Below are 26,028 nucleotides of genomic sequence, written 5' to 3'. Positions count from 1 at the left end.
CCGTAGTATAAGTAACCTCAACTGGTAAAAGATGTGTTGACCTCGTTAACTAACCCACTACAACCTAAGTAAAACCACTAGTTCACATTGAAATGATAAACTTTCCACAAAATCCAAAGTTCCAATAGGACACTCACCAACAGAATAATCTTTTAATCCATAATTTAAACACTAACGTGTCAATGTTACACAACCACTTACCAACCGCTTACTAGCTCACGCTCTGCTTCCCAAACCTTACCTCCCACCAGACTATAACCTTAACAACACATTTAATCTATTTCCCTCTTAACTCATCCACACTGATAACCACAACATAGAAACACTCACCCACAACTATCCCCTCATAGATTATCATAACCATATTCCAGTTCACGGAATGAACAAAACCATTCCCACAAAACTCCAAACTATTATGTTATTCTCTCATACAAGCTCAACAACTTAAAATCCACTAAAACTAAGCTCTCCAAAACTTATAACATCCACGTATTCACCTCATCAACTACTCGCACTGTCATAGGACTCACACACCACACAACCTTAAATCATTCTCCCCTCAACCCAAATCATATGCCACAAGCACATCACTACCCTAAATAAACCTTAACACAAAAATTTCCACAAACATGATCACCCCATAATCATCAAACAACCCCAACAGATACAACTCTTGTCAAAACCCCCCCGACACCACCACCTACGATACCGCCGACACTATGCTCAAAACATTTAGTTCTAGTACCACAAATCTCACACATCCTCCCGCAATGAAAGGGATACTAACCCCACTCAAACTGTACAAGGAAAATCACTTTAAACCTTTCAAGCAAACACGTACCTGAACCCTGTGCAAACTGCCAATGAACCACAACCATCTGCTACCCCATGAATCGAGCCATATCAATACCCTGCATTCATGTGAATTGTGCCACAACTACAACACATTGTAAACTACATCCGTTGTTCATCCCACACCGTCACCAAATATAACATCCTCAACACATACCGTATGATTCAAATCCGTTTATCAGAAAAAACCTGTTTCAACAATCAACATCAAACACAATGGTTATGGATATAACTCACACGTTAGTTAAATCCCTAACCGCTACTCGACAAACTCAACTCCTATGGTCCACTACCAACCCCCAACCAACTCTCAACACAGAGTCTAGAAAGTACTAGCTCTGATACCAAGCTGTCACGCCCCGCCCCGCAAACGGCACCCAGAGTGGGCCCGAGTCAGCGCGGCCACGTGGCATTCCACACAATAGACCACACCACACTCTACAACCAATCAGAATACAAATTAGCGGAAGACTTCTCACTTAAAATACAACCAAGTCAACGCCCAAAACCTCAACTCTCAAGTTATAATAAATATCCCTCTCTCCAATTAATTACATAACATTTAGGTTAGCTTCTAGACGAATCAGCTACGCAACAATCTAACCAAAGACATCACCCGACGCTAGTCTAGCACTCTCCAAAGCGTTGACCAGTAGTGGACCCACTCTAAGCCACCTGCTACCTGGCAGTCCAAAAAGGAAAACCAGAGTGTGTGAGATATAGAAATGCTCAATAAAATGTCACAATACCCAAAAGAATATCAATAATCATAACCACCACATTCTCCAAACATAGCAATATTATTCAATAAACAACCACATAACAATAACGGCATGAATGTAAATCACACGAAACTCAACATAAGTACTCAATCGTATAACCACATGTATAAACACCAACATACAGTGGCACGTCTGCCACATCCCATGTACCCAAGGAATTGTGTCCCGCACACCACACTCCCATTCACCGTTAATTAGACGGCACGGCCCACGATATGGTGTGACTCACTCCACAATCCTTTCGCGGGTACAATCAACATACAACAAGCATGCATACCATTAGCTAAAACAACATATAGCATGGTAGACAAATTTCCATCACATATATCCATATCAATAGCTAAACCTCGATTAGCATGATATCATTGATATATAATCACCTCCACTGCATTATTTACATATCAATAATCATATTGAAAGCTAAAACACCATTAGCAAGATATATACATACCACCATAGCAATATCTTATTGAGAAGAACCATATCAGACATACTCACCTTTCATTCGACTGGAGTATGCCAAACTTACGGTTTCGGCACCTCCTAAAAGACCGGCTCGTTACCTAGCCACAAGTTAACCCATATTAGCATATGAACATCTAGGAATGTTAAACCAAATGCTAGACTAACAAATCATAACATGCCTTCTACATTAGCTAATGGGCAAACACTACACAAAGTCACCAAAATCTCTAGAGGTGTCCGGGAGTACCCACGTATCCGGGAGACCTCATACATCTTTTCCATACTCCAAGGTACTCCAACACACCCAAATATATCAAATATAAAGACCCATAAGTGTACAATCTCAACCAAACAGCCCAACGCAACAAAACAGTAAAAACTGGTGCAAAGGCAGAATTTATGTCAACTTTAGATGCAAATCTGTTATCGCTCGGACATACCCATGATGCATGGGATGTATCGTTGGAAAGCTCTATGTGTCTAGTTTCTAACAAAACAAACGGTGTGTCATTTTGAGTCCCGAGCTAGGAGTTATGGCCATTATACCAAAGTCTGTCGCTGCTGCCAGATTCTACACGGGAATAAGTAAAATTGATTGAAAAATCATAACTCTTTCATCCTAAACCCAAAAATATTGAAACCAACACCCAAAGTTGCACCACTACAAGCCCTACGCTCAGTTAAAATCCCAGGTTCAGAAACGAGAGGAAATTAACCCAACAATCCAAAGAAAACAGTTTCGCAACCATTTTCGCACCTATCAACCAACCCAGCCTTAGAAATTCACCAAAAATTGTATACTTAACCAAATTACTTGATTCCAACGCCAATCTCTTCTTAACTTAAATATGCAGCTCCTGTAAAAGACCCAAAGCCACCCAAAATGTTCATCATGCCCAGAAAGTTAAAAGAAGACAGCCACGCACAAAATCGCACATCCAGCAAACAGCCAGTATTCAAAAATTCATAACTAATTGTGTGATTATTGGTTTTGCATGATCTTGGTACCGAAATCTTCGTATTGAAACGTACTTTTACAGTTATGAAGACACCAAAAATTGATTCCTAACAGAAAGGCCCCCAAAAGGCAGATTACCAGAACCCACGAAATTTGACCCAAAACCAAGAACTTTGTCAATTTCCTTCCAAAACTCAATCCATTGAGAATCTAACCACACAAATATAAAATTAAACATAGATTACACTTCTAGAGTACAAGAACTTACTTGTCACCGAGTTGGATCGTCGAAAACGGACCTCTCCTTCCTCCCTCCCCTTAGCCGAGACCTCCTCCTCCCTTTCTCTCCCCCTCTCTCTCTCTCTCTATGTCGGCAGAATGAGGAAATATCCTCCTGATGACTATTTAGTCACTTAGGAAGAAATCCCATATGGTCACCTCTCCTCTCAACTTATGCTCCAAACCAATAACAATTCTCCATGTAAATCACACCAAAGCCCCTCATAGAATCCAACAAATACAAATTAAACCCTAAACCTCAAAATTAAATCGAAACCCTAAATATCCTGGGACGGGTGTTACAACTCTCCCCCACTTGGAATATTTCGTCCCCGAAATAATACCCGCCACAAAGTCAACAAAAACCAACCTCACAAAGTTACCAACACCATCCCCAAAACAAACACCTTCACCAACTTACACAACTCATCCACATGTAAACAAAAACCAAACTTCAAAAAGAATAAATCCAACCTCTACCGAAATCTCACCTCAAAGAAAATAATCTCAAACATGCATACACTCAAAATTACTCAGCAACCACACAACACCCAACCTCAAACTCAATAACACCACCAAAAACAAATCTCCAACTCTTGTCAAAGCTCCACATATCCCAACACCAGTAACTTCCTTAGCAAGGACAATTCATACTTCGCACCAGCCCTATCAATCACTTCTCTCAACAACAACTAACACACAACACGGTACCCAACACACCTACATGCCAAAACCACTTTCATCATTTCACACAATTCCACCGTAGGAAATTTATAAGCTTATCCTTTAATAGGGTAAATTCCAACCAAAACTCTCAAACTCTCGTTAAAATCAATATAACGCAATCTCAACATCAGCACCAACTTAATAAACTCTCATGACTCCTATACCACCACACACTCTCAAAACATGAGTATAAACTTTCTAGGAAAATTAAGTTTTAACCTCATACTATCAATTAGCATAATCACACTACTTGATACACCAACAAACATTGATCTTGAAACAATATTATATGCATATTATATGATCATGGTCCATTAACCATTTTATCACTTAAGTACACCAAACAAGTACATCCATCACACACAAACAACACCTCAAGAAATTTGTATATACTAGTATACGATCCATCCCAACACATACTAACACGAATCAACAACCCACCTAATCTTCCTAACCTTCAACTCATCACAAAACTTACTACCATCGTATCTCAACTATCACTTAAAATTTCACATCTGACCGTAACAATCATCTATGCTTCACTTAATCTACTTCCTCTATGCATTTCCTCATAAACCCCAACGCCCTTTCCATCATTCCATCACAACCGAAATTTCAACACTGTTCCACGTCTCATTGTCAACCCAGTGCCACTCTCGAATTCTGTTCCAGAAATCCAAACTCAGTTCTGTTGTAACATGTCCCTTCAAAACAAGGTTAGTCCACAACATATATATCATTGATGGCATGCGAATATGACAATATGCAAGACATGTCGTGATTTAATAGACACATTGTCTATTTCCTCACAACACCACTGACACTCCAGTCGACTGGACTGACTTTGACACGAAGCCATAATGCATGAACATGTTATCAAATCAAACAACAATAAAGTTATACCTGTTCCATTCTCTCCGAATGGTTTTCAATAACACCAACACTCTGCCCCAGTTTCACTTCTGCGAAGTTATCCCATTTCCCATCTGACCACTGCAACTGCTTATAGGCATTGCCCATTCTCTCAACACAATTCAATCCCGACCTGATTTGTATTTCCCCAGACTTGTATCATTTCAACTTGTTAACCGAACAATCCCAACCATAGCTCACCCTTGTAGCATCCCGACATTCACAGTTACCGTTTGTAGCTGATTTCCCCCTTCTGTTTGATCTCATTCGCCCAACATGCGATTTCCAACTCACAAATTCAACCATTAAACACACTATCGCCCCTACCTACTCCACCTCCAACAACTAATACCCCAATTTTCTCATCTCATTCCTTATCGCTACATTTGACAACTAACTCATTAAAGTTTTCCAACTCATCTGTACATGGAATAAGACATAGAAATACTCACCAATACTTATCTCCCCAAAGATAACCACAATCACATACTAGTTCATATAGAACCAATAAAACCATCTTCACGTAACACTAAACCATTATGTTTCACATGTACATATACATTCATTTCGGTCATCTCCAACACCAAATATGAATTTATTTTCTATGACTATCAAATGTAGTTTCTAACATTTTCCAAAGAATATGAAACCCTCCCGTACGTGCTTTTAACTTTTCAACGATATACCACATACCACATCCATAATACCATACTAGCCATGTACGCATACACAACCAGATGCAAGTAGTATATAGATACATACTCACTACTTATTCAAATTTTCATAAGTAATGTTATAACCAAATACACCAAGCTCAACGCAACACGAAACCACTATCTGTAAGATTTTTAACTTCCACCGTATTTGATCTTTTCAACTAAACAGAAGTATTCATATCCCCTTAACATTTCTTTAGGCGTTATGCCCAGAATATTACCACACTAGATGTGTACATACCCAATAAATCCACTTCATTTAGAAAGTTTAACATTCTCTACACACGTTTAACACATTCCAAAAGTTTTCAGTTTTTACACATTTAACACTTTCCACACCATGAACGGATAACAATCATTTTAAACTTCTAGCAATACATATATCTCTATGTGAGTATCATCCTCTTAGCATGCACAAATCATACACGTACCCAATCACACACCAATGAAGCCATGCTACTGCCATACACACACACACACACCCCCTTTTTTTTTTTTCAATATCTTTCAAAATTCACCACAAAACCCACAACTTTGACACTAACCTTCCAAATTCAAAATGAACCATCTCTAGCGCGTACCTCTCAAACTCTTAAGAATCTTCCCACCGCCAACTTACGATAACTTACGATATAGCAAGATTGACATACTACATAACAATACAACCAAGTGCATATTATGCATTGATAATACAGTAAATAAGTTTAACACAACATCTACTGTTACTTACACCCAACGTAATTCAATATTGAAAATACCTCATAACCATATCCGACAAAGTCTGAGTTCCTTGACATGCATAAGCACATACTCTCCATAACGTCATGAACCCTCCAATCCCTTTACTTCTAACACACAAAACACGGCCCACATAAGACACCGCCAGTGCCAGCACAATCTGCCATGGAAGAATTACCATTTGCTGCTCCATGAACTGAGCCATATCAATAACCTGCTTTAACAACTCAAACCACCAACAACAAACATAGTGCTAAGTATTAAATACTCCCACGATAGCCACCCACTAACTCCTTCTCGACAGTAACAACAACCTATGGTCCACTACCAACATTCCCAATCGACTCTCAACACAGAGACTAGAACGTACTAGCTCTGATACCAACCTGTCACGCCCCGCCCGCAAACGACACCCAAAGTGGGCCCGAGTCGGCGCGGCCACGTGGCGTTCCACACAAAAGACCACACCACACTCTACAACCAATCAGAATACAACTTAGCGGAAGACTTCTCACTTAAAATACAACCAAGTCAACGCCAAAACCTCAACTCACAAGTTATAAAAAATATCCCTCTCTCCAATTAATTACAAAACATGTAGTTAACTTCTAGACGAATCAGCTACACAACAATCTAACCAAGGACATCACCCAACACGAGTCTCAGCACTCTCCAAGGCGTTGACCAGTAGTGGACCCACTCTAAGCCACCTGCTACCTGGCAGTCCAAAAAGGAAAGCCAGAGTGTGTGAGATATAGAAATGCTCAATAAAATGTCACAATACCCAAAAGAATATCAATAAGAATATTCACCACCAACATAACTGCAATACCCATATGAGTACATTAGTTATAACCACCACATCTGCCAAAACATAGCAATATTATTCAATAAACAACCACATAACAATAACGGCATGAATGTAAATCACACGAAACTCAACATAAGTACTCAATCGTATAACCACATGTATAAACACCAACATACAGTGGCACGTCTGCCACATCCCATGTACCCAAGGAATTGTGTCCCGCACACCACACTCCCATTCACCGTTAATTAGACGGCACGGCCCACGATATGGTGTGACTCACTCCACAATCCTTTCGCGGGTACAATCAACATACAACAAGCATGCATACCATTAGCTAAAACAACATATAGCATGGTAGACAAATTTCCATCACATATATCCATATCAATAGCTAAACCTCGATTAGCATGATATCATTGATATATAATCACCTCCACTGCATTATTTACATATCAATAATCATATTGAAAGCTAAAACACCATTAGCAAGATATATACATACCACCATAGCAATATCTTATTGAGAAGAACCATATCAGACATACTCACCTTTCATTCGACTGGAGTATGCCAAACTTACGGTTTCGGCACCTCCTAAAAGACCGGCTCGTTACCTAGCCACAAGTTAACCCATATTAGCATATGAACATCTAGGAATGTTAAACCAAATGCTAGACTAACAAATCATAACATGCCTTCTACATTAGCTAATGGGCAAACACTACACAAAGTCACCAAAATCTCTAGAGGTGTCCGGGAGTACCCACGTATCCGGGAGACCTCATACATCTTTTCCATACTCCAAGGTACTCCAACACACCCAAATATATCAAATATAAAGACCCATAAGTGTACAATCTCAACCAAACAGCCCAACGCAACAAAACAGTAAAAACTGGTGCAAAGGCAGAATTTATGTCAACTTTAGATGCAAATCTGTTATCGCTCGGACATACCCATGATGCATGGGATGTATCGTTGGAAAGCTCTATGTGTCTAGTTTCTAACAAAACAAACGGTGTGTCATTTTGAGTCCCGAGCTAGGAGTTATGGCCATTATACCAAAGTCTGTCGCTGCTGCCAGATTCTACACGGGAATAAGTAAAATTGATTGAAAAATCATAACTCTTTCATCCTAAACCCAAAAATATTGAAACCAACACCCAAAGTTGCACCACTACAAGCCCTACGCTCAGTTAAAATCCCAGGTTCAGAAACGAGAGGAAATTAACCCAACAATCCAAAGAAAACAGTTTCGCAACCATTTTCGCACCTATCAACCAACCCAGCCTTAGAAATTCACCAAAAATTGTATACTTAACCAAATTACTTGATTCCAACGCCAATCTCTTCTTAACTTAAATATGCAGCTCCTGTAAAAGACCCAAAGCCACCCAAAATGTTCATCATGCCCAGAAAGTTAAAAGAAGACAGCCACGCACAAAATCGCACATCCAGCAAACAGCCAGTATTCAAAAATTCATAACTAATTGTGTGATTATTGGTTTTGCATGATCTTGGTACCGAAATCTTCGTATTGAAACGTACTTTTACAGTTATGAAGACACCAAAAATTGATTCCTAACAGAAAGGCCCCCAAAAGGCAGATTACCAGAACCCACGAAATTTGACCCAAAACCAAGAACTTTGTCAATTTCCTTCCAAAACTCAATCCATTGAGAATCTAACCACACAAATATAAAATTAAACATAGATTACACTTCTAGAGTACAAGAACTTACTTGTCACCGAGTTGGATCGTCGAAAACGGACCTCTCCTTCCTCCCTCCCCTTAGCCGAGACCTCCTCCTCCCTTTCTCTCCCCCTCTCTCTCTCTCTCTATGTCGGCAGAATGAGGAAATATCCTCCTGATGACTATTTAGTCACTTAGGAAGAAATCCCATATGGTCACCTCTCCTCTCAACTTATGCTCCAAACCAATAACAATTCTCCATGTAAATCACACCAAAGCCCCTCATAGAATCCAACAAATACAAATTAAACCCTAAACCTCAAAATTAAATCGAAACCCTAAATATCCTGGGACGGGTGTTACACAGTTGGCCCTATCGGCATTGCCAGATCTGTGTTGCTTGGGGCCGGTGCAGTGGTAATAAGGTGTGCGGTTGTTTGGGGTTAGGGTTTCTTTGTTTTCTTATTTTCCGACTGTTCATGGCTCGGGTTCTACCGGCGGGTCTCCCCTATCTGGTCTGTGTCGGTCTAGTTCGCTAGGTCTGGTGGGTGTTGGGTGAATAAGTTTTTTAGTTAGGGGTTTGGTGGTTGGCCGGAGTAGTGGTTTCCAGTGGTTTAGTAAGAGTACTGGTTGTGTTCTGGTCTCGGCATCGACAGCGGTGGTAGGTGGCGGCTGTGTTGGGGTGTGCCGAGATCAAATCTGGTACTTTGGTTGGCTGCGGTCTCCCTATTTGGTTGGTGGTCAGTAGCAAATCTTGTGGAATGGAGTTTTTGTTCTTCGTCCACCGTGGGTGCGTTAGGCCTGCTGGAGTTCTTCCTTGGCATTGCCTTGGTCTTCACACTCGGTGCCTCGCGTGGCAGCGGAGGTTTGCCTTAGAGCCCCCCTCGGTGGACTCCACAGCTCTGGATTGGGTCTCTCGGTCTAGTTCCGGCAGGTGGGCGTTGAGGCGTGTCCTTGGGAATAGATCTTTCATTTCGTCTTGTGTTTGTTATTGAGTGAATACATCTGTGCTTAGTGTTTAATGGTTTGTGCTGGGATCCCGTTTTGGTATCTCTTTGCCTAGTCCTGGACGGGATTTCTAGGCCAACACTTGTGTCGGGTGCTTTTGCAAGGGTCCTTGAGTCTATAGCTTGTTGTGCTTAATGCAGTACTCGTGTCTCAAATTAGGTAATTTGGTGCACTCCTGTTATTGCAATGTAATCTTTGCCTTTAGGTATGAATTAATGAATTCATTGACGTCTTTAAAAAAAAAAAAAAAAAAACCCTCAACAATGTAAAAACTCTGGTTCAAATAGTATCACTATATGTTATCATTCATAAATCATGGTTCTATAATGATATCTTTTTTTCCTTTGTTTTCTGATAAAAAAATTGTGTCAGGTTTTTTTTTCCCAGAAAACCTATCATTACCGACAAGAAACGTAGGGAAATCGTACCCACGACCGAGCCGGGCCTTCTCCGGCCATCGGACGGCCGATCCAAGCCGTCCAAAAATTCTAAAAAAAAAAAACGAGGGGGTTTTGCTAGAGAAGCAACGGCATCCGATATGTGTAGGGTATTTGATCTAAACACCATTTTTTTCGTGTATGTATACATACACGAAAAAGGTGTTTAGATCAAATACTCTACACACATCAGATGCCGTTGATTTCTACATAGATCCCCTCGTATTTTCTTTTTAAAATTTTTGGACGGCTCGAATCGATCGTCCAATAGCCGGAGACTGCCCGACGTGACCGTTGATACTATTTCTCCACGTTCCTCGTCGGTACTTATAGCAGCTCTTTTTTGTTTGTTTGCTTGAACTCGATATTTTTGCAATGCAAACGTGACTTTTGTTTTTTGTTTTTTTTTGATCCGAAACGTGACTTTTGTTGAGATGCAGTGAAACTGGGCTTGTAGATGAGGAGGGGTGTTCGTGTAATTAACCCTTTTTTACTTTACCCTGTCATCTCTCCTCCTGCAATCTCTCTTGCCAGTCAGTCCCTCAACCGCGTTCACGCGTAGACTTTATCGTTTCTTTGTGGGTTGGACCACTATATATAACCCTTCATTTCCCTCCCATACCTCCAGCAGGTGCAGAGCCATACACCTTCCATATTGTTCTCTGCATCTGCTTCCATTCATCCCCCCCCTCTCTTCTCTCTCTCTCTCCTCCCCTATCTCTCTGCCCCCAAACCCAATCAATCTCCAAGAAAACGGAAAACCAAGAAAATATACACCCAGAAAACTACCGTAACCTAATTAAATTAATACATTATTATGCCGTCATTAGAGGAGGAATTGTTCCCATCGACGCCGGGCAAGGTCAAGATCGAGAGGGCCCGGCAACTCCACAGATGTTTCGCCTCGATGAGCACGATGTTCCTGTGGGCCCTCTTCTTGATAGCCCTGACGGCGTCCTACCTGAGCTTCCAGAGCTTCGTCGACTCCGGTAGCCGGTACTTCTCCGCCTCCTGGGGCGGCATCAACTGGGAGAAACAGGTGCGCAACTCCGCCCAGATCCACCGCTCCGGTGGCCTCTCCGTCCTCGTCACCGGCGCGGCCGGCTTCGTCGGCACCCACGTGTCCCTGTCCTTGAAGAAACGCGGAGACGGCGTCGTCGGGTTGGACAACTTCAACAACTACTACGACCCCTCGTTGAAGAAAGCCCGTAGAGACCTCCTGAAGTCGCACAACGTTTTCATCGTCGAGGGCGACATTAACGACGCGCGTCTTTTGGCGAAGCTGTTCGACGTCGTGGCTTTCACCCACGTCATGCACTTGGCTGCGCAGGCGGGCGTGCGATACGCCATGGAGAATCCGCAATCCTACGTTCACAGCAACATCGCCGGGCTGGTCACGCTTCTGGAAACTTCCAAATCGGCCGACCCGCAACCCGCTTTCGTATGGGCGTCGTCCAGCTCGGTTTATGGGTTGAACGACAAGACTCCCTTTTCCGAATCGGACCGGACCGACCAACCCGCTTCCCTCTACGCGGCCACAAAAAAAGCCGGTGAGGAAATCACACATACTTACAACCACATCTACGGATTGTCGATTACCGGGTTGAGATTTTTCACAGTTTACGGCCCGTGGGGAAGGCCCGATATGGCGTACTTCTCGTTTACCCGGAATATTCTGCAGGGGAAGCCGATAACGGTGTACCGGGGCAAGAACCGGGTTGACTTAGCCCGGGATTTTACTTACATTGATGATATCGTGAAGGGGTGTGTCGGGTCGTTGGACACGGCGGGGAAGAGTACCGGGTCGGACGGGAAGAAACGGGGACCCGCCCCGTACCGGATTTTCAACTTGGGCAACACGTCGCCCGTGACGGTGCCGACGTTGGTCAGCATTCTGGAGAAGCATTTGAAGATGAAGGCGAAGAAGAACGTGGTGGATATGCCTGGAAACGGCGACGTACCGTATACGCATGCGAACATAAGTTCGGCCCGGAGAGAACTCGGGTACAAGCCCACAACCGATTTGCAAACCGGGTTGAAGAAGTTTGTTAGGTGGTATCTGTCATATTACGGCTACAATCACGGGAAGACTGTAAATTAATTTTACTTTTTTTTTTTTCATAATTATTTTGTTTTCTTTGTTGGTTTAGATTTTGTTGGATTTTTTTCCCCTTTCTGGAAAGGGTAAAGAGAGTGGAAATAGGAAGTCAAATTATGGAGAAAGAAAAAAAAAAGGAAAAAAAAAAACCGAGAAAAAGAAGCTAGCAGATTCTTTGCTTGGGGATGAGGTGTTTAAATACTACTCCTACCCTTTATCCTCTGTTAAGAGATCTTTTCCCCCCCTTCTTTTCCAAATTCTCGATTTTACATTGTTCCCTTGTCTCATGGTGATTCTATTTGAACCCCAAGATTTCCTTTCTAGCTCCTAGTTTCTCCTGCACCCCTAAGAAAATCAATACTAGTACCCAAATATACTTATCATCGACAAATCTATAGTACTCACCAAAAGTCAAATTGTTACCATGACTAAGATTCATTTAATCTAACGTAGATGTGCAACTTCTTTTCAGCAAGTAGATTCTTCAAACTCTTTAAACTAATCACAGAATTGCCACCATTTGGAAATTACTGAATCCGATCATCTAGATTTTGTTGACAACGTGGGTTTGACCAGTCCTATATTTCTAAGTGTTAGAATTGTCTCGGAGAGTCATGAATACAACAAGATAGTTAGTGTGGTTTAGATCATCGTTGGTAGTGTCACGGGCAATGATCTAGTTCAAAACATAAACCTTCATTATCACTATGTAAGCCAAGTAATAGTAGGACGGGGAAATAATTGTGCACTCTATTTGTGTTTCAAAGAGTGTTTGATAGTCTATTTTTTGGCTTTTTATTTGTAATTTTTTGGATTATTATTAGAATATGTTTTGGAGTATGAATGAGTGTTTGGAAAATATGTGCAAAATGTATTTTGGAACATTAGTAATGTTTGGTAGATAAATGATGAAAATGAATTATGAATGTGTTTTTTACCAGATTGCCTTTGGCCTTATTATTGTGGATAAGAAAATAAAGGGAAGGCAAAACTGATAAATAAATGGAGGAGAATTGGGTATTTTGGTAATTCAACAAAAAATGGGAAAAGGCAAAACCTAGAAAAGGAGCTCTAGAGCTCATTCTCAAAATTTACTTCTTTTGTCAAAATCAGGAAATGGATTTTGTGAAATGAGTTCTCAAAATGGAATAGCAAAAACAACCAAAATGCAATAATGAGAATGTAAAAATGGGCTTGCCAAACACCCAATGGCAATGCAAGAAAAGTGATCATCTCCTCCCAACATTGCCGAACAACTCTTCACCCAAGTCCTTTTGTGTTACTCGAGATTAAAATCTAACACTTTCACAATTAGGAAAATTGAATTTTTTGTTATTCGCAAGTTACAAACAACCATAAAACCCATGATACGGGATACTTCTCCCACTATCCGTACTGTTTCGTATTATTTTATAATGCTTAAGGATAATAATTTTGCGCTATTTATAATGCTAAAAGAAAATTGGTGTTTAGAAATCTTAAAGGTGCTCCAAACTCTTGGACAACCACACAAATATGCGAGGTATGTTAAGCATGCGGATCCAATTTAATTGCATGGTGGGAGGGAGGGGACGGGCACCAATTAATCTCTGGATTCTCTCGTGCTATAGTTGATAATTTTGTTGTCATTTGAAAATATTTAATCTCTTCTATGTTTTCTTTTTTCATTTTTTGAGAGGGAATTTCTTCATAATCCGAGGGGACAGGTCCGAGTATTTATGGAGGGAGGGAGAGAGACGTGTAAAAAGTATAGAAGAGGGCATGAAATAGGGGTGAAATTGGTCCCACCCATGTGTGAGAGGCATAACTGTACATTGTACGCTAGCCATTGGATTCGGGTCCATTTTGATCCAGCTGTAAAAGTTCGGACGCATCACTGCTTCCACGAGATTGGCCCTTTCCTCTTTGCCGACAATCCCGGTGGCATTCAATCTCATCCTTTTCTTTTCTGGTTTTTTTTTTTTTTTTTTGCGTGGTGGGTCCAATGGTACTGCTATTGTACTAATCATAGTTGGTGGTGAGCATTTTTCTCGATATTGTCAGCCTACAACGTCCGTATCATCAATTATTGATTTTTTTACTTTACTTTATTTTTATTTATAATTGGAAATGCTGGTCTTTGAACTGATCAAAGGGGAAGGAATCCTAACTAGAAGCGTAGCTCGAAACTTGACAACTTTTTAAGCTCAAGTCGCAATAAATAAATTTTTTGTGAATTTATCTGCCAATTTCGATATGGATATCCTCTATTTGATTGGACCAAAAAGATGAATAGCTTGAAGTGTGCGTAAGTTGATCAAGACAATATTCAGAGTGAACAAAAAAGAAAGAATCCAAAGCAAAATATGTACACAAATAGACATCCGTGTAACCTTTTTTAATCCAATTTTTATATTATTATCCGTGAGAAAGAGATCTATTTGGACAACTGATCAATAATTACGACCAAGATTTTATTAAGTTGGACTGGGTTGTCTCTCGAACCCACCGACAATCCATGTGCATTTGGGTTTGGTATTGGCTGTTGATTAAGATGGTTTAATCTAAGTGGACATTTTATAGTACAATAGTATTTTTTTAGCGAGAGATAATGAAATGGAGGGCTAGAGGACAAAAAGTGGTGACTGTGAAAGCGTTGAGCGGGGTAGTGTGTGATTTGGATAACTTTTTAAAGCTCGCTTTGCTTTTGTGGTGTGGCCAGTGCAAATGCATTGTTAGGTCTGATATGACGTGTTTCACTTATTTTAGTTCTCATTCATCTCGAGCTCGCATAGGTTTCCTTTTTGTCTTACTTACGATTTTCCGAGCATGGTGAAAGTGTTTCATATAATGGTTATATATTCACCTTCTCTCGAGCTTGCGGAGGTTTCCTTTTTGTCTTTACTTACGGTTTTTCAAGCATGGTGAAAGTGTTTCATGTAACGGGTATATATCCACCTCCTCTCATAATGCAGTAGCCTCCCACTGCAGTGCGTGTATATTCTCTTATCTTACAATACAATTGTTCCTCAGTGCATTGTGAGAGGAGGGAGATATACGCCCATGATCCATTACATAGAATGATGGAATGCCCCCTCATTGAGCATGACATTGTTTTGCACGACGATAACTTCTATCAAACCATATAGAGCCTTTACATTGTTTTTGTTTTGTTTTAAGGTAAGAATGAGAGTTATCGAATTCGAAGGGTTAAGGTGGTCACGACCAAGGACTTTTTTCCTTTGTTAGATTTAATTTCGAAATTTTCCTTGTGCTATCAATTATCGTGAAAAGTCAGCTCATACAATACTTTGTTCCGGATTTAGTTGGGCTTTCCACTAGTAAACAGTGAGATTAGTCTTTCAAGAATTAGTCGATGTGCGTATAAACAGGTCTGAGTACATTTCGAGTTATCAAAACAAACAACAAAAGTAGAATGGGAGAAGTCGACTTCGATCGACTAGCATACTAGTTTTAGTTGGGCTTCCCATTAATAAACAATTAGATTTTTGTCTTGAAGTTATTTTTGCCGGACACACTTTCCAAACATATGTTACAAACTTTAAAAGATTGCAAAATAAAATAAAACGTGCGTGGCTTGTATCCATATGTGAATCACTGAAACTTGTACGTGATTAATAAGTGGTGTGGTCCTATGGGCCGGTACGTTCCATTACCAAAGAAAGTAGAAAAATGTAGCTAGTGTGCTTGGCAGAAAAAAAGTTTGAATGGCTGATAACTTGGTATGCTTACCATGTGCTGGCTATTTGCTTGACGAACTTGTGCATTTGTTTGGTTCTTGAAAACAATGGTTTGACATATTCTTTTGTTCTTTGATTGATAAACATGTGCGTTGATTTTGCTTCAAGTAGTGATAGAGACATTTGTTTGTCCTTAGCTCTCATACGATGGACAAATACTAGCTCTCTATCTTCAAAATGAAGGACAATTTCAAAATTTTGTACTAGTTTGAAGTGTAGTAATGAATTTTTTTCAACAATTGGATATCCAGAAGGACTTAAAATATGGTAGAGGAGTACACATGTAGGACCAACACAATAAGTGTTTTTTTTTTTTGTTTTGTTTGGGGTGAAAGGGATCTTCAGATATACCAGAGCCTCGGATATGACAACTCAGGAGGCAAAATGATTTCCTTTCGCCCAAGATAAATTTTACCCCTCCCCTCGCCTCGTCCATAATTAGTCCCCCCTTGTATTTTCGGCACCAATTTACAAAAAAATGTTAGTATTAGTTATGGAAATGTTATCCACCGTCATAATTATAGTCACCCACATTCCTCTTCTTGAAAATATAACTAATCATCTCTCCGACACAGTCCAAGCCTTGAGGGTGTTTAGCCGAAGCCCATAATCACGGGCAAGTCTGAATAGAAGTTGGACTAGATTTGGCCCAAGATGTTGAAGCCTGGTCCATCCCATTGACCGACCCACCAGCCCTCTTAAAAATAGAAAAATGACGACTCATAACGTATTTTGATAATTAATACCCGTCAAGACATAACGAGAACATTTGTTAATGCTGAAAATGTTCTTAACGGATATTAATTATCAAAACACATTATTGGCCATTATTTTCCTCTTTAAAAATTGAGTAGGGCCCGCTCAATTCCTCGGCCTCGTTTCGGCGCGATAAACGAGAGCGGCCCCACCTAACAGTCGTTTTGCGGTTCAAATTGGCGGCTACTATTTATAGACTTTCCTCGTGGTCAATGCCACAAGATCGCATGACGTATAAACCCTAACAACCAAGTTCAATTCAACGAACAAAAAATGCTCCCTCCATCTCCCATGGCCTCCCTTCGCCGGCTTCTTCCCCTCCGCTCTCTCCTTCTCGTATACTCTCTCTCTCTCTCTAAACGCATACGCACCTTTATGTGTAGCTTACACGATACATGTATGCCTGTGCCTATGTTGGAGTTGATATGGTTTGTGTTTTGTAGCAGGGGAAGAACTTGTCTGCCTCTGGTGCTTGCGAAGGTCCTTCTGTCCCTCCTCCCTCCCTCCCGCGCGCTCTCTCTCTCTCTCTCTCTCTCTCTCTCTCTCTCGTTTCTTTCTTTTGTTATTTCCTTTGTATATCCGAAAAGAATGCGAGGGAATTTGTTGACATTGTGAGACTTGCTTCGAATTCAGGGTTAGGAGGAGGCTTTCGTGGCTACAGTGTGAGCCTATCACCTGAGGAAAGGATACTCAAATTGGAAGAAGATGATCAGCTTGCCGAAGACGATATAGCCAAGATTCGGGCTCAATTCGATGCTGCTAAACAGAGTTTTTTCAAGATTCCAGAAGCTGTGAAGGAAACGCCTAAAATGCATCCCAAAGGTATTAGGGTTTATTTTTTAATTCACGTGAATAATTGTTTATGCTGTGTTTGGGAAGTCAGGTTTTGGGCTTTCTGGTAAGAGAGCCTAAAAGTTAACGTCTGAAAAAGAAGAGGCTCTACCACAATTTCGATATTGTTTGGGTTACTTAGACATCCCCAAAACAGCTTTACTTTGTGGGCTTACTACATTTTAAGCATATGCCAATTGATTGGCTCATTTGTGTTGACTCAGGAATATATGTGAATAAGAACCTGAAATTGGAGGATATTCAGGTTTATGGCTTTGACTATGACTATACATTGGCGCATTACTCTTCCAACTTACAGACTTTGATATACGAACTAGCGAAAGAACATTTGGTTAATGAGGTCTGTAGTTACTTGATGCTATTATATCGTGGCTTTAGCTTCTATGGGGCTTAGTGTTGAGTACTCAGGCACCGTTTTAATCTCGGTGGTCTATGTTGGGGTATTATCAGCTTAGGTATCCAGATAGTTGCTTGGAATTCAAGTACGATCCCACCTTTCCGATTAGAGGTTTGAACTATGACAAGCTAAAAGGTTGTCTTTTGAAGTTGGATTTCTTTGGTTCAATTGAGCCAGATGGATGCTACTTTGGTCGTCGCAAGGTACTTTTCAATGAACCGTCCTGTCATAGTTGTCTTCTACTCTTCTTTTTCTCTGATTCTTTCTTGGTATACATTGATTAGTTGGCAAAACTTTTATTATGAATGGAGGGAACTTGAACAAGGAAGTCAGGGTCATATGCATTGCTTACAATACGTAATTTGAAAATATTCGGCTTCGTTCAGGCTGATGTGAATTAGAAATAAAGGGTTTGAATTATTGTTCAATGTGATAGTTCAATGCTGCTTAGCTTATTAGGTTACTCTGCACATTATCAAATTTTATTCAGTATTATCTTATAGATGTCCATGGTTGAGCTATTTATTGAACAAAGCTATTTTTTTTACTGGTTTGAGAGTCTGAGACTTTAACCATATGCTTTTATAGCTTACCAGGAAGGAAATAGAACAGATATATGGGACAAGACATATTGGTCGTGATCAAGCACGTGGGCTCGTCAGTTTGATGGATTTCTTCTGCTTTAGTGAGGTTTGATGATTTATTGTTGCATAAATCTCTCTTATCAGTGTTTTTTGGTTCTTTTTGTCTTTCTTTGTATCCTATCTTAATGTGGATAACTACTTTCATGTTCAATCACAAATTTCTTTTTGAAAAACTTAGTTCTCAATATCCTTTATCATGTGATTGTTCAATTAGTTCTCAATATCCGCTATCATGTGAATGTTCAACAATCCGAAAGGTGCAACACAAAAATGGACAACTTTCTGATTGCTTTTGTTAAAGCTTTATTTCTGTTCTTTGTCTTTTATATATGGTGCATCTTTATAGATGCAGTAAGGATTCTGGTAAATGGGAGTTACATTTGTGGTTGTCTTTTGATGGAATCTTAATTTGTTTATTTCTTTGTCTGTTAAATGTGCCAGCTGCGAGGTAGTTTATCTTCTTCCCGTAAACAGTGATTTATCTTTTTCTTATGCAGGCCTGCCTTCTTGCTGATATTGTGCAACATTTTGTTGATGCTAAGCTGGAGTTCGACGCATCCCATGTGTATGAAGATGTAAATCGTGCAATTCAGCATGTTCACAGAAGTGGCTTGGCTCACAATGGAATTCTTTCTGATCCGCAAAGATACCTAGTTAAAAATGTGTGTTGTGATGGTATCTGATTGTTCAATTGTACAATTTGCTTATTGATGAGATATCCTGTTTTTAACTCACTCTTGGATTAGTTGCTCCTCGTAAAAGGGTACAAAAGCCATTGGGGGATACTTGGTCATTTTGAATCTAATATATTTTGAGACTTCATTTGTTCTTGTATGGCTGAAATTGCAGAATCAGCTGTTACACTTTCTCAGGATGCTGAGGCAAAAGGGGAAGAAACTTTTCTTGTTGACAAACTCTCCATATCATTTTGTGGATGGCGGGATGCAGTTTATGCTAGAGGTGATTCAATATTTGCATTCTTCTACATGTTTTGCTAGAGCTTCTGGATATTTGTTTTGCATTTCGATTTGCACTTTTTGATCTCTCTTACTGAGGTAGCCTGAAGTATTGTCATAATGCTTGTTTTGTAGTTCTGAAATGCACATAAATTCTCAACACTTTTCTTATGATCTTTGCCTCTTCTTGTCTTGTGTTACATAACTTACATTAATGCAAACCATATGCACAAAACTGAAATGATATAGAGAAACTTGCTTGTTGAAGTGTTCCTAAATCTTCAGTATTTTTCTTTTCTGATATTTGCTTATATTTGCCTTGTGTTGCATTAAATGCAAATCATAAACCATGTAAGAAATGTATTGGGCCAGAACCATATATACAAATGGTATTCACAAACTTTTCTATTGTTTAGCTGAACATACAAAAGTTAATCAGATCAATGCAGATTAAACTTAGAGTCCAAATTTTCTGGCTTTGGTACTCCAATGTTCTCTGGTTATCTGCACATTTGTAACATTTATAACTTTCTGAATACCTGATTTGCTTTCCTTCTATGCTAGGTGTAAGTTAATTATGCGTGACTGGCAATGAGTCTTTCCTATATTGTTTTTCTATTGAACCACAAGATGTTTAGATGACTGACATGCTATTCTCCCGTTTTCTATGGATTTAAGTGCTTTTTGGGTTGAACCATTTAAAGGGTGAACTATGTAGATGTTAGTATAGTCTTTGCTTCCCCTTTCCGAAATCTCTAATCTGACTTCGGTTACTGCGATGCCAATTTGTGAGTCAAATTTCTGGTCACGTTGCCATGCAAACCCTCTGTCAATGGTTGTTGCTAAAGTTGAAGGAACAAGATGTGGCCGTTAGATGACCATATTTGGTGCTACCCTCCAAGTTTCTCAAAAGACGTGGCTGTTACATGGTCAATTTCCATTTTATTTTCTTAATAGAAGGTAAAAGGGGTTTGACATTAAGATTTGACTGGAATTACTGAGGTGTGACTCATAATTGGCAGTACAAGGACCAAGTAGAATTTGAGGTGAGGTGCAGACGTGCAAAACATATTTTATCCATTACTACTTTAGCCTTCTAGACCCATATCTTTTTCTTTTTCTTGTCCTTCATTTTTTCGGCATTTGTTTGGTAAATTCCGGCTTTTGGTACATCTTTCCTTTTATGAATGTCTGCTGCTGATCTGCTCTGAAATTAAGTTCTTTAGTTTCATTTTTGTATTTGTTTTAGGATTCTTTGGGTCACAGAGACTCCTGGAGGGAGCTTTTTGATGTCGTGATTGCTCAAGCAAATAAACCAGAATTTTACACATCTGAGCATCTGTTCCGGTATTTTCTTCAACTCTAGGTGCTCTAGCTCTTTTGTTGCATGTCTTGTTTCCTACACTTGCGTAGTCCTTAACCTTCTCTGATCTAATTTTTGCTTTTGTGGTTATGTATTTTAAATGGTTTGTGTACTTGCCACTACATGGGGCTTGTGCCCTTTCCATAGGTTTCCTGTCATTTGCCAAGAACAGAAGTATGTATGCTGAGGTTTCTGAAAATTAAACATTTGTTACTATGTCAAACTTGTTAAAAGTGGTTGTGCTCTTCGGCATGTGTTCATCCTATTTTCATGAGTGTCTGGCAGTGCCCCTGTTAACTGGTGGGCAAGCATATCACAAGTGGTGTCAGGAAAGTGCTCGACATGTCAAAGATGCGGCAGATAGTGGCTAGGGGTGCCCTGATCTGTAGGGTACACAGTTCCTTCATGGAAATTTCTTCGTCTTTATTCCTCAACCTTTCCCAAGTGTCTTGTGTCCAATGACTAGAGAGGTTTGTGTAGCATAGAACAATATTTACCCTCATGTAAACAAGAAGAGGAAGAAAGGGGAAACAAAATTAGTATTAGGAGAAGGATGCTTGCAGCAGAGGGGGAGGGGAACTGGTGATGGGAGAAGTGTAGGTCTTGCCTTACGTTTCTGACTCATGCAAACAAACTTGATTGGAGTTGCAAACTACTTATTGAGTACTCACAATTTCATCTATTTAGTTCAATTTTCTTTCTTCTGTATCGTTATTTATTTATTTATTTATTCCTGAACTCTCTATTGGGCAAACCACTTTGTGCTGAACTAATGTATGATTTTTTGGTCTTTTCCCTTGTTTGTCTTGCAACTTCATTTAGTTGTTATGACATTGAGAAAGATACCTTGACTTTCTCAAAAGTGGACACATTTCTTCCAAATAAGGTATACTACCATGGATGCCTCAAGTCCTTCCTCCAAATTACAAAGTGGAATGGTCCCGAGGTAATTACCTTTTGCATCTTTGTTGGGAAAAGGATAATTGAAAGATTTTGACCACTTTTGCATACATATATCTGAATTAATCTCTTGTTTCCTTATCACTTGTAATGTTTCTTTTCTTCCTAAACAATAATTTAGGTCATATACTTTGGGGATCACCTGTTTAGTGACTTGCGAGGACCTTCAAAAGCTGGGTGGCGCACGGCTGCCATAATCCATGAGTTGGAAGTAAGCTCAATCCTATCAATTTCATTTGTTTTTGTATTGCCTGCCAATACTTCTCAAAAAATCATTTCATAGCTTTTGTTTGCGGAACTTGGAGACTTGTCATTGTACACTATCAAATACCAAATGAGTTGATCAACGGTGTTTTTGGAACTTAGATTCTTGTAATGTTTTCTTCCAGTATACTAGATGCCCCCAATTGCTGAATCTAATACTGAATATCCTCATTTCTATTGTATAGCTATAATATTTATCAAACTACGTAACATGTGTGGTATATGAACCTTGTAACATCTTTATTGGTAGAGTTCTGTCATTGTGTTCCAACTAATCATATTTGAAGACTGAAGGTTCATGTTCATCTTGGTGATTATGCAGAATGAGATACGCATTCAGAACGAGGATAGTTATCGTTTTGAACAGGTATGGTCCTGCAAATCGTAGTTAAAACCTTCTTGAGCTTTATTTTGGCAAGGATGGTTAGCTTAGTGAGTGGTGCTCTTACAATTTCTTCTTTGGTCTTTCGGAGATGGTAGAATGCATTTAATGAAAACCGTACTGAGCTTTTTTTTGGCAGTATCGTTAAAGCGTAGTAATGAGTGTTGCTCTGAAGATTTCTCCTTTTGTCTTCCAAAGATTGCAGAATGCATTTGTTATGCTATTTAGTTGTCTATTATTAAGAACGAACTTAACTTTACCAGAATCCTCCTCAAAGCTCTCTCTCTCTCTCTCTCTCTCTCTCTCTCTCTCTCTCATTTTTGCACTTGCCAGTGCCGAGATGCATGTGATAGATACATCGTTTTGGTACTTCTGGTTTAACTAGATTTGTAAATTCCTTTGTATAAATCAACCCAAGTTAGATATCATATAGCCATGATTTGCTGATATTAGTTTGGCAGAGAGAGTGAGAGAGTTGGAAAATTCTGACTGTTGTCTTTAATTTGGCTTGCCTGTTGCAAATGGATAGTTTCAAATTGAAATTTCTTATGTATTGGTCACCTATTGTTTCGGTTTCGGTTAAATAGAAGTTTGAGTTTGTCTTCATTCTGTTTTTATTTTGGATTTATCAAATCACCCTTGTTTGAGTTCTTTATTTCTTTGTGGACACAGGCGAAATTCCATATAATACAAGAGCTTCTTGGTAAATTGCATGCAACTGTAGCTAATAGTCAGAGACGTGAAGCTTTCCGGTCTCTTTTGTGGGACCTAAATGATGAGAGGCAAAAAGCACGTTGTGCAATGAAAAACATGTTTAATAGATCTTTTGGAGCCACTTTCCTCACTGACACAGGTCAAGAATCTGCTTTTGCTTATAACATCCATCGATATGCTGATGTGTATACCAGTAAGCCGGAGAATTTTCTATTTTATCCTTCTGAGGCATGGCTTCATGTACCATTTGATATAAAGATTATGCCGCATCATGTCAAGGTACGTTTGTTCTAGTTGGAAAGAAAAGTCTTTTCTTTTATCTCTTTTCCTCTCCTTAACCAATTGATATAAACCTATAGACAGTTGAAACTTGTGCGTTCTTTTATGCTTAATCCTTTTACTTGGCTTACTTGGTTGGACTCCGTCTGTCCTCCTCTTCCAAATTACAAGTTATGGTATATGATGTTCTTGTTGCACCTAAAAAGGGGCGTTTGGATTTGAATGTTTAATGTAGATTGTGTACTCTGGAATTGGACAAAACTCTTGATAAAAGCTATGGTGCTTGTTGGTTCACAATTTGACTTACTAGCCAAACTAATAAAAAATGATTGGGTACTTCGGGAGACAAATCAAAGTAAGCCATTGCTGTATTCTGTGTGTCCGTTACTTATTGGGCAGATGTTGAGATGTATTATGATTCTAAGGTCTGATGATGGTATGCTGTACAAAGAAATTGTGGCTGATGTCAGTACTGATGTAGTCAGGAGAATACTCAATCAAGTTTGTTTTGCACCTATTAGATTATCTCCTTTGTTATCTATACTGTGTAGGGAGTCTATGACCGGTTATGACATTTTTATCACCTTTTTTCCCCTTCGATATGCAGCTCCTCCGATGAACTTTGTTCTTTGTTGCATTTCAGGTTTCATCAAGCTTGTTCAAGACTGAATAGCTATTATAATTCGACCTTATGGTTGACAATGACAATTATTTGACGAAGAACAGTTGGATGCTGTTAGTCGATATCATTTCTCATTCTTTTGGGTTATAGTGAATGAAATAGGGCTAACCAAGGCCAAATAAAAAGTGATGACTACAGTGTAAGTGTATGAAAATTGATATTCATGTTTTCTTCATGTACATAAATCTTTTACTCGTATATGCGAACTTTCTTGAAATACAAACATGCTGTCAAAGCAAAAGGCCAAATAATGATTAAATTGTTGACATTTCCTTTTTGCATACGTGGTCATTAGTCTTCAACGTATGATGCCATTTTTTGAGTTCCACAATTGGGTTAAATTTCCATGTGGGATTGCGTTTAAATTTAGTGTTTGTGTTTGGGGGAAATGCTTTCGAATTTCCAAGAAAATTGATTATTTTCTGACCAATTGCCATTTTGCAAAGGTGGATGGGTGCATTTTGTTATTGATTCTGTTTGGTGAGATTGATTTATGTGCTGAGAGAGAGAAACAATGGAGTCCGTTAGACAACTGTTGCTTGTAATTTTCACTACCAGGATTCTATGAAGCAAGCATGTTGTTGAATCGGTTCAGCTACAGTTTTATTCTTCGAACTGAACTTGAGCCGAAATGCCATTGGAATTTGAGATGTTATGGGCAAATATTGAGGCAATCGTTTATCATATAGACGAACTGATGGTTAAAAACTGAGAATAATAAATGTAGGCTTCATAGGTATGAATTAAAAGAAAGAAATTGTGTGTGGGTGTTTGTTGAGTTCAAATGTGCTACTCATGTCCTTTCCTTTTCATAAGTTCTAAACTGAGCTGAAGTTTCAGGCTTTCAGGAATGCCGGGAAGGGTCACATTAAGAAAATAACTCCAGGACTCCGGGATTAGTTGAGGTGTGTGCAAACTAACCTGAACATTTGGTGAACAAATATAATAACAAAATAACAAACAAAATATAGGTGAATTTATGTGCCTCAGTGTAAATGCCCGGTTAATTTAAGTGCCTAAATGACCCATCAAATTAACAACCTACTGTATTTTCCAAACATACAAAATACCACTCCCTCGTTCCCAAATAAATGTCTGGACCGTAAATCTAGGCCTCTAAAAAGATGCATTTGTTTCGATTAAAATTGTAATTTTTTTTCCACAAATCAATAGATATTAACGAGTTTTTTCAAATTGTAAAAAAAGTTTCAATTTTTGACGAAAAATTGTATGTTTTTAAAGGTCTAAGTTTGCGAGCCGGACATTTATTTAAAAACGGAGGGAGTAATAAATTAGCATTTTGTAGCTTCGATTGCAATAAGTCTAGGTAGACTATACCAAACCACTACATTTTTTTTTGTGGGGCCCATTCCGAATCCCAAAAAAACACAAAAAAATGCCCGTAAACTTTAGAGTAAAATTTGATGGGATTTTGTAAAAAATAAGCTCCAACAGCTCGACGGTAAGTATTACTATTTTTATTAGCTTTCCAGCTTTTAATTATTTAGGCTTTTCTTTAAAAAGGACTGCCTAATAAGTCGAGAAAATACCTAGACTTTTC

General features: G+C 39.3%; 2 protein-coding genes and 2 long non-coding RNA genes across 4 annotated transcripts; 2 read left to right on the top strand and 2 right to left on the bottom strand.

Moving 5' to 3' along the window:
• Nucleotides 1-1,312: 1,312 nt before the first annotated feature.
• On the bottom strand, nucleotides 1,313-5,308 carry LOC131320858 (uncharacterized). Its single transcript, XR_009198376.1, has 3 exons — nucleotides 3,326-5,308; nucleotides 2,133-2,197; nucleotides 1,313-1,534 (listed from the first exon to the last, which is right to left on the bottom strand). It is a non-coding gene; the product is annotated as an uncharacterized LOC131320858 (long non-coding RNA).
• A 1,616-nt stretch (nucleotides 5,309-6,924) lies between these two features.
• On the bottom strand, nucleotides 6,925-9,211 carry LOC131320861 (uncharacterized). Its single transcript, XR_009198381.1, has 3 exons — nucleotides 8,985-9,211; nucleotides 7,792-7,856; nucleotides 6,925-7,145 (listed from the first exon to the last, which is right to left on the bottom strand). It is a non-coding gene; the product is annotated as an uncharacterized LOC131320861 (long non-coding RNA).
• A 1,708-nt stretch (nucleotides 9,212-10,919) lies between these two features.
• LOC131320366 (UDP-glucuronate 4-epimerase 1) lies at nucleotides 10,920-12,801 on the top strand. Its single transcript, XM_058351062.1, has one exon. It carries the CDS (start codon nucleotides 11,198-11,200, stop codon nucleotides 12,479-12,481), a length of 1,284 nt encoding a protein of 427 aa, XP_058207045.1. The 5' UTR covers nucleotides 10,920-11,197; the 3' UTR covers nucleotides 12,482-12,801.
• Nucleotides 12,802-17,188: 4,387 nt separating this feature from the next.
• LOC131320365 (uncharacterized) lies at nucleotides 17,189-24,769 on the top strand. Its single transcript, XM_058351060.1, has 14 exons — nucleotides 17,189-17,310; nucleotides 17,421-17,454; nucleotides 17,608-17,796; nucleotides 18,030-18,166; nucleotides 18,277-18,426; nucleotides 18,812-18,913; nucleotides 19,365-19,529; nucleotides 19,717-19,827; nucleotides 21,073-21,170; nucleotides 22,009-22,132; nucleotides 22,268-22,357; nucleotides 22,733-22,777; nucleotides 23,465-23,785; nucleotides 24,429-24,769. The coding sequence occupies exons 1-14, from the start codon at nucleotides 17,248-17,250 to the stop codon at nucleotides 24,456-24,458; spliced, it is 1,659 nt and encodes a 552-aa protein (XP_058207043.1). The 5' UTR covers nucleotides 17,189-17,247; the 3' UTR covers nucleotides 24,459-24,769.
• The last annotated feature ends 1,259 nt before the right edge of the window (nucleotides 24,770-26,028 follow it).

Source organism: Rhododendron vialii, chromosome 3a (genome assembly GCF_030253575.1).
Source record: "Rhododendron vialii isolate Sample 1 chromosome 3a, ASM3025357v1".
NCBI classification, from domain to species: domain Eukaryota; kingdom Viridiplantae; phylum Streptophyta; class Magnoliopsida; order Ericales; family Ericaceae; genus Rhododendron; species Rhododendron vialii.
This window is presented reverse-complemented; position numbering and strand designations above follow the sequence as displayed.